Genomic DNA, 18,494 nt, shown 5'->3' on the forward strand with positions numbered 1-18,494 from the left:
CATCTGGTGGTGTCAGAAGAGTATAACATACAATGGAATTTGGGGGGGAAAAAAGTGTAAAAGTAAGAATTAGCATGTCACTAAACATGAAGTACATGTTTGTTACTTATGGACTAAGTAAATCATATCAAAAGATGATTCTTAGTTTTTATTCTAATTAGGGTCCAATAAGCACAAATAGCAAAGAGAAATAAAAAAAAGCATGTAAACAAACAGCTTGGGCCTTAGGAGGTTATTTAAAGAGGAACTGCACTTTTATGGGAATTTTGCCTATCATTCACAATCCTTATGAGGGACAAGCAGACAAAAAATGTTGGGTTTTTTTTGCAGTATAACAAGTAAAAATCGACTCGTTCTTGGTGGCCAGCAATGCAGCTAATGGGAGCAATAAACTCTACCACTAAATCACTTTAAAAATGCATCCAAAAACCGTTAACAATACTTAATTTACATTCCGTAACCTGTATAATAACCAAACTGTAGCGACATTGTTATTGGAAGAGCGAACACTGAGGAACTCTTTTTCTAGCGTACTAACACGAGGGCGTGCTTTGGTATTAGTCGTAAAAGCTAACTACGGCAAGAGATAAGCTAGCTTCTACATCAGCACGAAACACGTTTGAGTTTGTAATGCACAACACAATGTGATAAGACACAAACTGTACTAACTGAAAAACATGAACAATCATATTACAGTATCTGGAAAGTATTGTAAAGTACTGCTCAGTGGCCTTGTGGTTAGAGTGTCCGCCCTGAGATCGGTAGGTCGTGAGTTCAAACCCCGGCCGAGTCATACCAAAGACTATAAAAATGGGACCCATTACCTCCTTGCTTGGCACTCAGCATCAAGGGTTGGAATTGGAGGTTAAATCACCAAAATGATTCCCGGGCGCAGCCACCGCTGCTGCTCACTGCTCCCCTCACCTCCCAGGGGGTGAACAAGGGGATGGGTCAAATGCAGAGGTTAGTTTCACCACACCTAGTGTGTGTGTGACTATCAGTGGTACTTTAACTTTTACTTTTTAACCAGCCCACATGTCATGTTTTGTTTGTACACAGCAAGCTCAACAGCGTATGTACTGTAGTTGCATTATTTTTAGGTTTAGAACTATGAAATAAATGCCAATGTTGTCAGCAGTAAAAAAGGCCCTTTAAAGGGGAACTCCACTTTTTTTGGAATTTTGCCTATCGTTCACAATCATTATGAGAGACAAGAAGATAAACTTTTTTTTCTTATTTTCACTTTCTAACATGTAAAAATTGGCTCGTTCTTGGTGACTAGCTATGTAGCTAATGGGAGCAATCAATTCTACCTCTAAATCACTTTAAAAATGCATTCAAAAACCGTCAACAATACTTCATTTACATTCCGTAACCGACATTGTTATTGTAAGAGCGGACACAGAGGAACTCTTTTTCTAGCGTACTGTCACGTCGGTGTGCTTCATTATTAACCGTAGAAGCTAACCACGGCAAGAGATAAGCTAGGTTCTATGTCAACACGAAACGTGTTTGAGTTTGTAATGCACAACACTGTGATAAGACACCAATCTGTACTGACTGAACAACATAAACAATATGGGTTTTTTTTTTCAGTTTATTTGGGTAAGCAGTCTATTTATGGCGAAATAGCTTGCCTCCAAGATTGTAACAAAGTAAACAGTCGAAAACTAATGCTTTAGTTCTGTTTTATGCTTTTTGTTTTATGGGTTTTCCAACAAAACAAAACAAAATGTGTTTTTGGAGAGAAAAAGCATGAATGAGCAGGTTTTCCCCAACAAAACAGAACAAAAATCACAAAATATTCACAAATTTACAGGTAAACAAACACAGAATCGAAAACGATGTGAGAATCCACAATAGGAGTCCAATATGAAATTTGAGATGAGATAAATGTGATGGAGAAATGTGTAATGTTTTAATGTTTTTCTAATTAATTTCTGGCAAACGTAGCCTGTATTCATTCAACAAAAATAGGAAAAACTGAATGGAACAAAAATAAACTTTCGCCCTAACCTCCTGACAGACAAACGTGTTAACAAATGAGTGCTGTCTGAAATTAATATTGTAGCGAAGCCTCCTTTTGTTCTCCTCAGATAGCCGGTTTGCTATCAGCTGTCATCGTGATGATCGTAACCTTGGCCGTGGGATTTCTACTGGACCCCCTGCCAAAGGTGAGCAGTCTCCTGGTCCAATGATTTTGTTTGCCAAAATGACCTTTGACACGCGTTCTTCACAGTCCGTGTTGGGTGCGGTGGTCATCGTCAACCTGAAAGGCATGCTAATGCAGTTCCGTGAGGTCCCCTACCTGTGGAGGCGGGACAAGCCAGATTGTGTAGGTAGATGGAAAGAAAGGCTGCATGGTGGACACAGTAAAGCTACCATGTCGGTCTCTTTTCCACGTACAGGTGGTGTGGTTGGGCACCTGCATCGCAGCCGTCTTACTGGGGTTGGACCTCGGGCTTGCAGCAGGTCTCGGTGTGGAACTTCTCAGTGTGGTCCTCAGGGCTCAGTTGTCAGTACCTATCACGTGACAGTGTACAATGGAACCGTTTATGTCGACAAACTGGGCCAACTCTGCACGTCCTGCTTGTGTTGCAGGATTGATCATTTTGTCATTATTGCTGAGCAACACGAACAAACTTGGCGTCAAAACAGTGCCAAAAATCCTTGCACGTAAAAACCACGCTTTGTGTTTATCTACACGTGCGGCGTTCGGACCCTTTTGGTACTTAGCGGCAGACTTTAAATACACAGCCTCCTTTTTGATTGGTCACTTAGGGGTGTCCCGACCCAACTTTTTCACTTCCGATACGACACCGATATTGGAGCCTTGAGTGTCTGGAACCTTTTTGGCTGAGAGTTTTAAATGTATTTCCGTGAGAGCCATATCATATTTTTTAACACTGAATACAACTAAATGTGTGCATTTTTATGTAAGACCAACATTTTTAGAGTATAATAAGTCTCTTATTCTTTTTAATAACATTGTTATTCTGAATCTAACCAATAATAAATAAAATACTTCTTACCATTAATGCGACTTCTTGAAGAGGTGAGGTAGAAAACGGATGGATGGATTAAAATGCATGAGAATGTTTTATAGTGTTATTTTTAACACTGTGATTACCAGCTGAATTATACATTACTTATCGTGTTAAGGCAATGTCAGCTGAAAGCCAGATGCAGTCATCAAAAGAGCCACATCCGGCTCGAGAGCCATAGGTTCCCTACCCCTGGCCTATACGGATATTAATGCGATACGATATCATCAGGAATCATAGTATAAAATTGTATTCTTTAATAGTGTGGAATGTTAGAAAATGTTTGATCACGTGAAATTGATCAAACAGAGAACAATGGTATTGGTAGGCATGAAAAACATTCACCTTACGGCATAAAAGTACATACTTTTGTGGTCATAATAATGACCCAGTAAGTCATACTTGCCAACCCTCCCGGTTTTACCGGGAGACTCCCGGAATTCAGCGCCTCTCCCGATAACCTCCCGGAATAAATTTTCTCCCGATAAACTCCCGGAATTCAGCCGGAGCTGGAGGCCGCGCCCCCTCCAGCTCCATGCGGACCTGAGTGGGGACAGCGGCGACAGTTTGTTTTCACGTCCGCTTTCCCACAATTAAAACAGCGTGCCTGCCCAATCACGTTATAACTGTAGAATGATCGACGGCGAGTTCTTGGTTTCTTATGTGGGTTTATTGTTAGGCAGTTTCATTAACGTCCTCCCAGCGCGGTAACAACACACAACAACAGCAGTCACGTTTTCGTCTACCGTAAAGCAGTTTGTCTGCCGTAAACAGCAATGTTGTGACACTCTTAAACAGGACAATACTGCCATCTACTGGATAGCCTCCGGCACACTGAAATTCAAGTATTTCTTTTATTTATATGTATAATAAAATATATATATATATATATATACATATATATATATATATATATATATATATATATATATATATATATATATATATATATATATATATATATATATATATAGCTAAAATTCACTGAAAGTCAAGTATTTCATACATATATATATATATATATATATATATATATATATATATATATATATATATATATATATATATATATATATATATATATATATATATATGAAATATTTATGAAATATTTATGAAATACTCGAGTTGGTGAATTCTAGCTGTAAATATACTCCTCCCCTCTTAACCACGCCCCGACCACGCCCCACCCCCGCCCACGCCCCACCCCACCCCTCCCGGAATCGGAGGTCTCAAGGTTGGCAAGTATGCAGTAAGTTGAATAATGCGAACACATAATTCGCTTCTGCCTTGGAGACTTTGTAAATGTAAGTAATATGCAACTATAATTATTTGAGACTCGTTTATGTTGACAAATGTGCTGTTTTAGACTGCAATATTTCAATGAAGGACACTTATAATCATTGTGTGCTGTTGTGTAGCTGCTAGCTCCTAGTAGCATATGGCGCACCATGTTTACATTTTGTATATGACTTGACTAAAATAGAAGACCAACCTTGTGTGCTTATTAGAGGACATTTAGATGTTAACTGGCTGTCCAGCTTTGCACAAGTAAACATGCTGCAGTACTGCTTGTATCGGCCCTTAGATTAAATTCGAGTCGCAAGCCAATCATCCCATACTTGTTTTTTTGCTCGTATCAAGCCAATATCCGATGTCAATAAAGAATAAAATAGAATTTGATTACTTTCCAATTGTTGTCCCTAGCTGGGATTTAGAAAAATATAACATACTTTTAATATACCATACAATCAATCAATATAATAAAATATTGCACAGTGAAATAAAAAACTAAATACAAGGTAAGATATTGCGTTGTACAAACCAGGACCAAGTTAATGTGTACAGTTTTGTTGTCCTTTTTTATTGGATCGGGTCACCTATAACTTTACACACCTGCTGTCTCCTTAACAGAGACAATCTGAGGGAACTGTTACTGTCAAACTGTGTCCCTTCTGAAGAAGAGTAGTCTTTAGAGTCTAAAGTTTAGACCAGCTGTGTCCAAAATGCAGCAGTTTTTGGCATGTTCTGAAAACAATATGACGTCATTATTAATGAGGTATATTAACAACAACTATTTGCTTTGTCACCAAAAACACAAACGCTTGGACGACAAAGTATTTTTCAAATAGCTCAGCATATATTAATGTACATTTACCTCATTTTAGCATCTTTAAAGTGGCGGCGTCAACTTAAACGGGTTCCACTGCATATGTTAGAAAAACATGATCACACTCTGGTTTTATATTTCCCTCATTTCAGCCCTCGCTGCAGCGTCTTGGCCAACATTAAGGGAACTGATATCTACAAGGACCGTAAGGACTATGTTGACGTAAGTAGGCCAATTTGCTGTCAATCATGATGATTATTAATGACAGGTCATAATGGATAAGAAGGAAGTATTTGCATCCAGATTGTTAGGTACTGCATATTTTCATATCAATCTGATACAGCGTCCACCGACTTTTGACACATACACTATTATATGATTAAAGGCATGATTATGGTCCGAATAAAACACCGGACAAACATTTTGAACAAAAATGTTTTCATCAAAAAAAGTATTTTTGACCAATTTAACAATGCATAAATACAACTATATAAGACAATTTCAACAAAATAATGGTTGTGGTTGCTGGTGTGACCCCACAATACAGAGAAGGCAGGCTGTGTGCAGGCAAAAGGTATCAAGCATTGAATAAAAAACAAAAAGCACCGGCATGGGACGGGCAGTCAACCACAGGTGGAAACGCAAAAGATAGCAATAAGCAGGAGAAGAACTACTTGGGCGTGCACTCAATAATGCACCAGCGCTGTCTGAGAAGCTTTCCTGGCAAATATACTCCTCTAATCAGTGATTGTCCACCGGTGAGTCTCCTAATGACAGACAGGCTGAGACGTGGCAAGGAAAGTTTACAGGAATCGGAATAAAACATGGAGGAAGGAGCGCTGACACTGAAACAATTACAAAACACAGAGAAAAAAATCTCCCAAGTCTGACCTGTAATGTCAGGTCATGACAGAAACTGTTCCTGGATGACATTCTGACAATTACATGGCATGTCTATGTTTTTGTAAAGTTAATTTACATATTTCATGCAAATTATGTACGGTGATTAGTCACAATGAATCAAAATACAAACTTATGATTAATCTGCTTCAATTATTTGACAGCACTAATATAAATACAACAATATCAACGATATGAACAGCACAAACACACACACACACACACACAGATATTTGCAGATATTCGTTAAAATAAACAGATTTTAAGTTTTTAAAAATCGCTTTCATCACGCTACTACCAAACCGATACGGATACTACCCTTGCTATCGATGTATCGACATTTGAATCGATCCACATCAATATTGTGACAAGTTACAAGTCCAAGTAAGGAGGTTCATTTAAGTTGTTATTAAAAAAAACTTTTTTTTTTTTACACTGAATTTATGTAACTGAATTTTTTGCGTTGGAATTTTGTGAACTGATTTTTTTTTACTTTAAATTATGCTGACAATTTCATTTAACAAAATCTGTGTTTTTAAAATTCAGTGTATAAAAATTCAGTATAAAAAAAATTCAGTGTATAAAAAAAATTCAGTGTATAAAAATTCAGTGCAAAAAAATCTGTTTGGAAAATTCAATGTGTAAAAATTCAGTGTCGAAAAATGTGCTGCTTCAAAAAGCAAGACTCTCTTCCGATAATTTAAGACTGAAGCAATCGATCCTGTCTCAGAAGAACCAGCCAATGAGGTGTCAAGATTTAAGTCACGTGACATGGGTCTTGCAAAACAGCATAAAAAGCAGTTTACTGGGCACACTACATTATTAACACTTCAATGTGGCCCATTGGATGTTTTCAAACTATAGAAATAATTCCAATAGTTAAAATCTGAACTTTTGAGTGACATACAATGCTCTGCTTCATGCAGACTGGGCACGAACAGAGGGGGGGCAGAGTGGGCATGGCTTGTTTATAGAGCAAAAAGCCTGATAGCGAGTGTCAGACAGAGGCAGAGTTCTACAGAAAAGTTCTGCATAACAGTGATATTATATCGAATATGTGGATGTTTTTTTGCCCTGAGCGTTTCTGCATCTCTGTTGCTCTTGCTCGATTATAAAAGATGTAGATCAAGGAGGTGGTCTGCAATAGAGGAACAACGATCATATATTCTCAATATTTAGTGTTTTATTGTTCATAGTTAGTATTGTAAATCCCACATTATGTATTCTAATGTACATTCTGACTGTCTTTTCTGTAAAAAAATCTAAAAAGACAATCTCAAAAGCGGAATGAATCTTAGTTTCTTTTACTGAATTATATGCCAGGATGTCCATAAAAATATAGAATGTGGGATTTACAATTATAACTATGAACAATAAAACACTGAATATTGAGAGCAACAAATATCCAACGAACACGGCAAGAATAAAGGCAAAAGGATAAAAAAATATACTACATTGAGATGGCTTGTCGCTGCCCCGCCCACTCTGCCCCTTCCTTCTTCTGCATGAAGCTGCGATTCCTATGGTCACCGTAGTATTTTGTTAACTTATTAATGACCACACTTTGTCTTGTGCACAACGAGCTTACGCTCAAACATTTATTCCTCCCTCCATTCATGCATCCAAACATACTGTATATACAGTATATATAGCCTGTGTCTTTTTCGTTACGTTTACATGAACATCATTATACAGCACCATCTGCTGGTCACATTGTGTATCACAGTCAGTTTAACTGCATAACATGACACGTAGTAACTCATACGCAGAGGTGGGTAGTAACGCGCTACATTTACTCCGTTACATCTACTTGAGTAACTTTTGGGATAAATTGTACTTCTAAGAGTAGTTTTAATGCAACATACTTTTACTTGAGTATATTTATAGAGAAGAAACGCTACTTTTACTCCGCTCCATTTATCTACATTCAGCTCGCTACTCGCTACTGATTTTTAACCAATCTGTTAATGCACGCTTTGTTTGTTTTGGTTTGTCAGACAGACCTTCAAAGTAGGATCTATCGCATGCCTGCGTTTCACCAATCAAATGCAGTCACTGGTGACGTTTGACTTCGTTTCACCAATCAAACAGAGCCAGGCGGTCACATGATTAACTGCACATAAAGTTTCAGCGGCAAAGAACAATGGTAGAGACAACAACGAACGCTTCGCGTCAACCAGAAGAGGAAGACACCCTTGGCCTCACATAAAATCGATGTTCACGCTTCAGACAACCAAAAAAACAGTTATGTAATGTGTTGACATATGTGTCTCCCCAAACAAGTGGACATTTCAGCTTACATGAACTCAACGTCAAATTTGAGGAAGCACATGGCGGTAAGTAACGTTAGTAGATATTTTGGCTGTCACCTTAGGCTGATGTTAGCTTCCCTGCTATGAATCACTGTCAAATGTACATCGTGTGGGGACATTTATTAACGTACTGCAGCCTCATACACACACACACACACACACACACACACACACACACACGCATGCATAGAAATACCAATCAGAAGTGCACAGTGTGTTCCCAGGTGCAGCCCACACCTATCAGAGTTTATGGTTTGCGTAAAGGCTAACTTGTTATTTTCCTTTGTAATCTCTGCCTACTGAGCCTATGGTGCTGTTAAGTTATTGTGGCTCAATTTGCCTTAATTTATTTACATTTTTTATGTATTATTATTTAATATATTATTGTTTTAGTTGCTTAAGAGATATTCCTGGCTCTGAATTTGTTCATTGCTATGTTTATGTTTTTGTGCATTATTTGTTGCCGTCATCATTAAACGAACAGGTTACTCATCAGTTACTCAGTACTTGAGTAGTTTTTTCACAACATACTTTTTACTTTTACTCAAGTAAATATTTGGGTGACTACTCCTTACTTTTACTTGAGTAATAAAACTCTAAAGTAACAGTACTCTTACTTGAGTACAATTTCTGGCCACCTCTGCTCGTATGTCACTCAAACGTGCAGATTTTAACCATTGGAATCATTTCTATACCATGAATTGATTAACGTGGACCCCGACTTAAACAAGTTGAAAAACGTATTTGGGTGTTACCATTTAGTGGTCAATTGTACGGAATATGTACTGCACTGTGCAATCTACTAATACAAGTTTCAATCAATCAATCAATCAATGAAAATCAATCAGTCAATGAAAACATCCAGCGGGCCACATTGAAGTGTTAATGTTAATGTTGTATTATGCCGAGGTAGCCCAGTTAACTGCTTTTTTTATGCTGTTTTGCAAGGCCCATGTCACGTGACTTCAAACTTGACACCTCATTGGCTGGTTCTGAGACAGGCTCGCTTGCTTTAGCCTTATTTTACCAAAATTGAGTCTTGCTTTTTGAAGCAGCTAATTTTTCAACACTGATTTTTTTTTACACTGAATTTTTCCACATTGATTTTTTATACACTAATTTTCAAAACACTGATTTTTTTTCAATGAAACTGTCAGCATAATTTGATTTAGAAAAAATTAATTTCACAAAATTGAAACGTAAAAAATTCCGTTACATAAATTTAGTGTAAAAAAAAAAAAAAGCTTTCGTAATAGACACAACTTAACCTGCACATCCAAGAGGCTGTTCTTCAAAGGTTTAAGACCACCGCCTTAAAATGCACTAAAATCGATCCGCCGTCATTGTCAATGCATGACATCTTGATGGCAAATAGCTTTCTGTCTATGACAGGATGTTCAATTGTATTTTTTTTTTATTTCACCTGCGAGAAAAACCTAAATAAATTCCAACTTGTGCAGCCAAAAATTCATATTTCCATCCTGCAAGAACATGTTAATAAATCATCAAGGGCCCAAAATGAAGAATACATTCATATCCTTGATAAACTTCTGCAACTTTTATTTGTTTTTGTTTTTTTGTCTTCAGATATTTGAGCCAGAAGGAGTAAAAATCTTCCGGATCCCATCACCGATCTTCTTTGCCAACATTGAGTTCTTCAGGAGCAAGCTGGTGGAAGCTGTAAGTCTGTCGTATTATTGATTATTCAAGCAATAACGTGATCATTGTACCTCTTTAAACACGCAATATCAATACACTGCTTTGAATGATACAAACATGTCTTTAAATGTGGTTTGGGGCGGAACTTTGGATGTTGCTAACGCTATGTTACTCAATCAACGGAATGATGTAAATCATGACATCACACCTCATTTGCATAACATGTCATTAATTGTGCATAACAACTTTGTTTTTGTTGTTCCCCAGGTTGGTTTTAATCCACTGAGGGTGCTGAGGAAGCGTAATAAAGCGCTGCGAATGATCCGGAAACATGTAAAGAAAGGTTATCTCCAGTGGACATCAGTAAGTGATATTCTGGTTGTATATGTTCTAAATTGTTGCCATAAACGTATCAATCATTATATTTTACACAGGCACAGCTTCTTTCAACTCTTGGTGTACTGCACTCAAAAAGACACATTTATATCAAAAATATTTTAAAAAGTAAAAAAAAACAAAAAACAGGCAAGACTAAAAAGTCAATTTAAATTACATTTTTTTGAGTAATACAAATATGTAAATATATATATACATATTTGTATTTTTGAAGGATTTGAATTATTTTGTATTTGTAAGTATTTGTCATTATATTCTATGATAGTATATTTCAGAAAGAGGGGAAAGGCAACACCTTTGATCTTTCCAGTGTTCAATGTATTTTGAATTACTGTTTATTAGATCTACGGGTGGACAATACTACAGATTTTGGTATTGCTTGGATTTTACTGCGTCACGTCCGGCTCACGTACCGACCATTAAATATGCGTGGAGGTCAAGCTAGCTCTGTTCTCAATGGGTCCTCTGCACCATTTAAGCCTTTCTCAAAGAAAAATGCCCCAAGCGAAAAAGGATAAATGTTTCTTCAGGGTTCCATGAGAGGTTATCAAGAATGGCGAAATATTTCAATATACTTCAATATATTTCAATATACTTTATCATAGCAGCTCACATCTAGTCCAAGGGAGCAGAGTCGAAGAATGCGCAAGTTTAGAGTGATCACTTTGTTAAAGGTTTGTTTGATATACTTATAAATACTTTATTATTTCCCATTCAAGCATTATCATGAATGTTGTCTGTCTTTCTGTGTTGGCCCTGTGATGAGGTGGCGACTTGTCCAGGGTGTACCCCGCCTTCCGCTCAAATGCAGCTGAGATAGGCTCCAGCACCCCCCGCGTCTCCAAACGGGACAAGCGGTAGAAAATGGATGGATGTATGGGTATTATCTTGATATTATTTGTATTTCTTAAACACGTTTGTTACGAGTGTTTCGAAAAGCACCAAGTCTGCGAGTTTCATAAAAAAAAGCCAAATGTGAGCAAAACCTAAAAGAGTTAGTTAAGCTGTTACCAAAGGCAGCAATCATAAAAGAAGCTTTTAGCACATACACAATGTTGACATGTATAGTTATATTTTGATAAAGACGGGAAAAAACCACGTTACTCATATACGGCACGTGCAACAGCAAAAACAGACATGGCTTATTTAGACACAAAGTTAAATCATAAAATGCAATTCATCCAAGAGAGTCTTGATACCAATGTCCTTGACCCAGCCACACACAAAGAAGTTGTACACCTCCATGCTTTTCCAAGTTTCCATCTGTTTTGTCGTGTAGAATGATGTCTGGAGCACAATAGTGCGATATGTCTGAGTAGGTGACCAACGTAAAGTCCTTGATTACACTCGACAAATCTTTTTTTGATAAAGTATAGGGATCCATTTCATTGCATAGTTTGGTTTTTTGCTCGTATCTCTTTTTGCAGGAAGATCTAAGCCTCTTTTGTACTCAGATAGTTTGCACGCTGCTTGTTGTATAACAGCCATCTTGGCTAAGTCGACCACCAGTGTTTTTTTTACTCCAATACCAAGTAAATACTGTGTCAATACCGATACTGACACAAATGCCTTTTACGAAATGTTTTCTAAGTTCATTAAATAAAAATGATCACTTTTGTTCCGAAGCCGATCTATGTTAATTCGTTGAGTTAATATATACACGGTAGTATGTATAAATATAATAATATTAAAAAACCCAAAACCGATATTCTTGAAAATAAAGATAGAAGACAACAAATTAAATGTGTTGACACAATCATTATTTGGATTTTTAGAAATACATCATTCCTTCTTATAATAATTATCAAAACTTACAATTTCTGCACCTGAATCACCTTTTTCTGGGTGTTATCAATAGTTGTTATTGTAGGGATTTGGACCATTTGTTTGGTGTAATGTTCTATTATTTTGATATTACAGTAAAAAATGTGGGCCTCACTCTTGATGCAAAGTGTCTTCTGTGGGGAAAAGGCTTATTGTTTTTGTTCTGAACTCCACCTTGCATACAGTATTTACTAAGTTGTCAAATACGCATTGGGTCACGTTCTTGGATCGATACCACAGCTAAAACGTCATAAAGTTTACTGCAGGCAAGATTAGATATTGGAGGACTGTGCAGTCATAATCACTGTGCACGTTTTCGCACATGATGTGTTTATTAACCCTTAAGATGCAAAACTTTATCCCACATACCTACTAATGAAAAGATATGAGGGCCACAATAATATTTACACTTCTTTAATTATTTATTTTCATTACAAAAAAAACATTAAAGCACCTCATTGTAAGTGAAAATATGCTAAGCTGTGGTGAACCCCGCCTTCCGCCCAAATGCATCTGGGATAGGCTCTAGCACAGTGGTCCCCAACCACCGGGCCATGGCCCGGTATCGGTCCGTGGACCGATTGGTACCGGGCCGCACAAGAAATTAAAAAAAATTAAAAAAAGTTTTATTTTATTTTTAATTTTTATTAAATCAACATAAACAACACAATGTATACATTATATATCAATATATATCAATATAGTCTGCAGGGATACAGTCCGTAAGCACACATGATTGTATTTCTTTATGACAAAAAATAAAAAATAAAAAAATACCATAACATAATGTTTTTCCTTTTTCTTTGTTTTCTTGTCCATTAATAGCTTTACAATTTACTGAATAAGCTGTGACACGCAAGAAACTCAATTGAAAAAAATAGAGCTATTATTATTTATATTTTGTAGGGATGTTTAAATACCGTATTTTTTTCGCTCTAAAGCGCACTGGTATTTAAGGCGCACACACCAAATTTTAGAAGAAAAAAATATTTTTACATATATACTAACTGCACCGGAATAAGTCGCAGAAATACACGTTGTGAAAGGAGATATTTCTAAATGTTTATTTACATACTTGAATTGTTTCCAAACGGTGGCTGTCACACGGCAGTAAAACAGATGATCAAACAAAACAGAAGTCATCATCATGGGCCCATTAGCTGCGGAAGCTCGCTCTCCAATCAGCTAAACAGATTCAATAACTCTGTGGTGACGTTTTGGTGAATTTTTTAAATTAAAACAATACAAAAAGAATGCCACTGTAAGTTGATAATGCTAACACAGACACTTGTTAGCATTACGGTTTAGTAAGTATAAACACTTTTGGATATATTGTAAAACTTACGTACGATTCTAGGACTGATGAATGAAGAATCCTTTTGAGCAGAAATGCTATGGACGGTTGTACTTCCAGTTCAAGGCACAGAACATGAAGTACATTTTCAACCAGCAGCACGTGCATAAGAAAACTCATCCAAAAGATGGCGTCATGACACAAACAACAACACACATTCTCAGTGTCTCTATTGATTTAATATGTAAAATAGTTGTTGAATACAAAACATTATGGCCGTTATCAAAGAAAAAAACATTCATTTTCCGCACTTTTTCTATAAGCTGCAGGGTTCAAAGCGATGGAAAAAAGTAGCAGCTTATAGTACGGAGAATACGTTAGTACAATATTTCTGATACCAAATATTTCCTATTCTAGAATGGGTTCCTAAACGTCTCATGTGGACCCATCAAAGAGGATTCAGAGGCTGAAAACAACGTGGAAGACTTGGACCTGCCCACGGATTTTAAGGACTTGCCTGCACGAATCGACTGGAACGCCGCGCTTCCCGCCAACATCACGGTTCCCAGAGTGGATCTTCACAGTCTGGTCTTGGACTTTGCTGCTGTCTCCTTCCTGGATGTCTCCGCTATGAAGGGACTTAAAGCTGTGAGTTAAAAGCACTGAGACTGGTTGAATATTCAAAGCAGTAAGTTAAGAGGACTGAGACTGTTTCAAGACTTTAAGCAGTGAGTTAAGAGAAATTAGACAAGTTCAAAACTCAAAGCAGAGGGTTAAAATGATCAAGACTGGATCAAGACTTACAGTAGTGAGTTGAAAGAACTAAGACTGGTTAAAAATACTTAAAGGAGTGAGTTAAAAGGACTGAGACTGGTTCAAGACGTCTTTAATCTGTCATTGATCATTTCGTTGTAACGTTTATCGCAGGCACTAAAAGAACTGGTCCGGGTTGAAGTGGATGTCTACATCGTAGCTTGTGATCGTAAGTGTCAACCCCTGAATTTAACTTTTTTATAAGGCAGAACAATTTAAATTATTTGATTTTGTGGACTATGTGCATCCAGCAATTTTTGGGGACTCACCGTGAGGCTTTATTTAGAGCATTACAGTGATATGAATTTCTGTAAAAAAAATTATACAACACCATCCAATGTAAATTTCATAATATAGTATTACACAACATACAAACTGTCTATTAATTATGGGCCTGCTGCAACGCAAGCGCCCATTCACATTCTGCTAAGCAGCAGTGAATAGGCGCTTGCAATGCAAGTAGCCCATATTATTATTAAGAGCTACTGTGTTTTACCTCTATCATAGTTCACTGATTGCATTTGTATGTGAGCGAAACTCTAATCCAACCATACCCAGGATAGCTCAATGGTTAAGACTGCTGTCTCTCATTCAGTACTACTGGGTTCAAGTCCATGGAAGATCTTGTTTTTGTTTCACCTCTTATCATAGTTTACTGATTGCATTTGTATATTATGAAACATCCTGCTGCAATAATACCCAGGATAGCTCAATGGTTAAGACTGCTGCCTCTCAGTCAGAGCTACTGGGTTCAAATCCACCACACATAAAAATTAGTTTTTCTTTCACCTTTGTCATAGTTCACTGATTACATTTGTATATGAGTGAAAATCAAGCCCTGGGTACGACTACAATAAGATAGGTTAATTGTAATTGGATTAAAAAAAAGTTGCTAAATTACCGTACTCGAATTAGCGCCCGGGCGATAATTAATTTAAAACCTCTTCTCACTCCGGCGCTTACCAAAGGCATGCGGTAAATTTAGGCATGTGGTAATTAATTTAAAACCTCTTCTCACTCCGGCGCTTACCAAAGGCATGCGGTAAATTTAGGCATGCGCTTATAAATTTAAGTGTGATGTAAGGATAATCATGACATCGCTTAATGCCGCAATAAAATTTAAAGCACAATGAATCATCCCTGGAGTTCTTTTTGTTTGGGTCTGAAAAGGCAATTATAACGTGACACTCTTTATTTTTACAAGGGGTCATTCAACAATTACGTACGCATTTTTCTGTATGTAAAAACGCATGAAAAACAAATTGAAAATAAAACATGCTACTTTAATTCTTAACTACGATTGTAACAATAACATTATCAATCAATGTAAACAACATCCGTGAGGCCAGAGAGAAAATATAATTTGAACTTGAACAAACTGAAAATGTTCCTGTCGACATTACTGACAGATGCTTCCCCCACTGCACCTTGATGGACATCTACTACGGTACTTGTACTACATCCTGGGGAGATCCATCAGTTGTTAAGACCTCTTCATCTTCAGCGTCGTCCATTTCTCCGTCACCTTGTCCGTCACCTTGTCCGACATGTACGTCCAAAACTACAGCACCGTCGTTTGAAATAATTTTGTCTGTGTCCGCTTCCTCATCACTCTCATCACTTTTTACGGCTATGTCTTGGTCGTCTTGCGAAACGAGTTTGACCCGGCGGTAATTCCACGCATGCGCTAATTATTTTGCGAAACGAGTTTGACCCAGTGGTAAATCGAGGCATGCGTATACTGTATACCCGGCGGCAATTCAAGGAAATACGGTATTTATATTAACATTACATAGGAGAGGTGACACAATATATGTCACCTTTGATGCCTCCAGCCAGAGTTTTGTAAGTTTTATACCAACCCGACCGGGATTCGAACCCAGCACCCTACATTCCAAGTCAACAGCCTTAACCACTGGGCTATCCCGGGTCTTGTCAAGAGCTGATTTTGTTCCATTAACATATGTGATCGAGGCTTCCCGGCTAAGTATGATGGAGGTGGAACAAAATACTGCCAACCACGGTGGGAATCGAACCGAGCACCCTTCATCCCAAGTCAACAGTCTTAACCACTGGGCTATACTGGCTCTTGTCAAATATTGTTCCATTCACAAATGTAATCGAGGATTCCAGGCTTAGTAAAGTATTATGGAGGTGGAACAAATTACTGCCAACCACAGTGGGAATCGAACCGAGCACCCTTCATTCCAAGTCAACAGTCTTAACCACTGGGATATCCTGGCTAGGATAGGGCAACAACAAATCAGTGATATACTTATGGGCCCCACCTTGAGAGACACAGATGTCACCCCGGGTGAAGAGTCGGTTCAGCTGGAACTAACCAGCGCCTGGCCGGAAAGTTCCTGCACACCTTGCGTTCGTCGTAGAATAACACACAAGTCGCATTTTCTCCAGAGACTGTGCCAGAGGTGCACATGCAATCTACTGAGGTGGCAAGTTATGACGTGACAAATCATTAGAGACAACAACAGTCAGACAGCACATTTCAGCGAGACGTGATTAAACCCAGATGAATGCTTTCCGCTTAACAAGGCATCTCCTATGAGTTCACATGTCGCTTATAGAACATATTAATAGAATGGCAATTTTCCACCAATCCGATGTCTCTCAGCTGAAAAGCCACGCCCACATATATGCCGCTCACGCCTACATATTTCATACTGCGGAAAAAGGAAACATGAAAGATGAAAAATTACAAATAATGCCGATTAAGTTGCTGATTGTTCAAATGTTGGCTCCAAACATGTGAGGGTGCTTGGTGTGTTGAATAAAGACATAGTTGGAAAATTGTCAAAATGTATCTGTTCTAAAAAATATGTCTTAAATGTGAGCTAAATAATGACACCAAGACCTAGGATAGCTGAGCGGTTAAAAGAATTGGCTTCCATAAAGGGGTAATGGATTACATTCCCAGTCAGGTCGTCGGGTAACTTAAAATTCTCACAAGTTTTGTTTCACCTTCATTGTAGTTTATCAAGACAGGTCCTTGGTTACATTTGTCATTGGGGCCCGGGATCTTCCCTCAAGAAGACCAAGGATAGATCAGTGCTTCACACTTGGCCACCAACAAGGGGTACTGGGTTTGAATCCTGGTCTGGTAGTTTGGTAACTTACAGAGCTCCAAAGTTTTGTTTCACCTATATTGTAGTTTAACTGAGACAAAGCTCCTCTTAAGAGCTACTGTATTTTACCTCTATCATAGTTCACTGTGGGCTCCCAATATGGGGGAACTGGGTTTATATCCGAATGTGTTTGATATGTAACTTAAAGGCCTACTGAAATTAATTTTTTTTATTTAAACGGGGATAGCAGATCTATTCTATGTGTCATACTTGATCATTTCGCGATATTGCCATATTTTTGCTGAAAGGATTTAGTATAGAACAACGACGATAAAGATTGCAACTTTTGGTATCTGATAAAAAAAAGGCTTGCCCCTACCGGAAGTAGCGTGACGTAGTCAGTTGAACATATACGCAAAGTTCCCTATTGTTTACAATGATGGCCGCATGAAGTGAGAGAGATTCGGACCGAGAAAGCGACAATTTCCCCATTAATTTGAGCGAGGATGAAAGATTTGTGGATGAGTAAAGTGCAAGTGAAGGACTAGTGGGGAGTTGAAGCTATTCAGATAGGGAAGATGCTGTGAGAGCCGGGGGTGACCTGATATTCAGCTGGGAATGACTACAACAGTAAATAAACACAATACATATATATACTCTATTAGCCACAACACAACCAGGCTTATATTTAATATGCCACAAATTAATCCTGCATAAAAACACCTGCGTGTTTGTTATGCTAGCTCCTAGCTCCTCTGCTAGCTCCTAGCTCCATAGAACACGCCAATACAATTCAAACACCTGATCAACACACACAATCACTCAGCCCAAAAGACCGTTCACCTAACCCAAGGTTCATAAAGCTTATATATTTTTAAAAAGTTACGTACGTGACGCGCACATACGGTCAAGTTATCGAATGTTTAGCAGCCAAGGCTGCATACTCACGGTACCTGATATTCAGCTGGGAATGACTACAACAGTAAATAAACACAAGACATATATATACTCTATTAGCCACAACACAACCAGGCTTATATTTAATATGCCACAAATTAA

General features: G+C 37.8%; 1 protein-coding gene across 5 annotated transcripts in view; it reads left to right on the forward strand.

Moving 5' to 3' along the window:
• Positions 1 to 18,494, forward strand: part of LOC133662044 (chloride anion exchanger-like) — a 48,695-nt gene that overhangs the window by 17,310 nt on the left and 12,891 nt on the right. For all 5 annotated transcript variants that reach the window (XM_062065695.1, XM_062065696.1, XM_062065697.1 and 2 more), the window contains 8 exons: positions 2,097 to 2,174; positions 2,240 to 2,335; positions 2,409 to 2,515; positions 5,307 to 5,376; positions 9,954 to 10,046; positions 10,293 to 10,388; positions 13,957 to 14,187; positions 14,467 to 14,521. In XM_062065695.1, coding sequence (XP_061921679.1) covers positions 2,097 to 2,174; positions 2,240 to 2,335; positions 2,409 to 2,515; positions 5,307 to 5,376; positions 9,954 to 10,046; positions 10,293 to 10,388; positions 13,957 to 14,187; positions 14,467 to 14,521 — 826 coding nt within the window. The remainder of the gene's footprint in view (positions 1 to 2,096; positions 2,175 to 2,239; positions 2,336 to 2,408; positions 2,516 to 5,306; positions 5,377 to 9,953; positions 10,047 to 10,292; positions 10,389 to 13,956; positions 14,188 to 14,466; positions 14,522 to 18,494) is intronic.

This window comes from Entelurus aequoreus, linkage group LG12, assembly GCF_033978785.1.
Source record: "Entelurus aequoreus isolate RoL-2023_Sb linkage group LG12, RoL_Eaeq_v1.1, whole genome shotgun sequence".
Lineage (NCBI taxonomy): Eukaryota > Metazoa > Chordata > Actinopteri > Syngnathiformes > Syngnathidae > Entelurus > Entelurus aequoreus.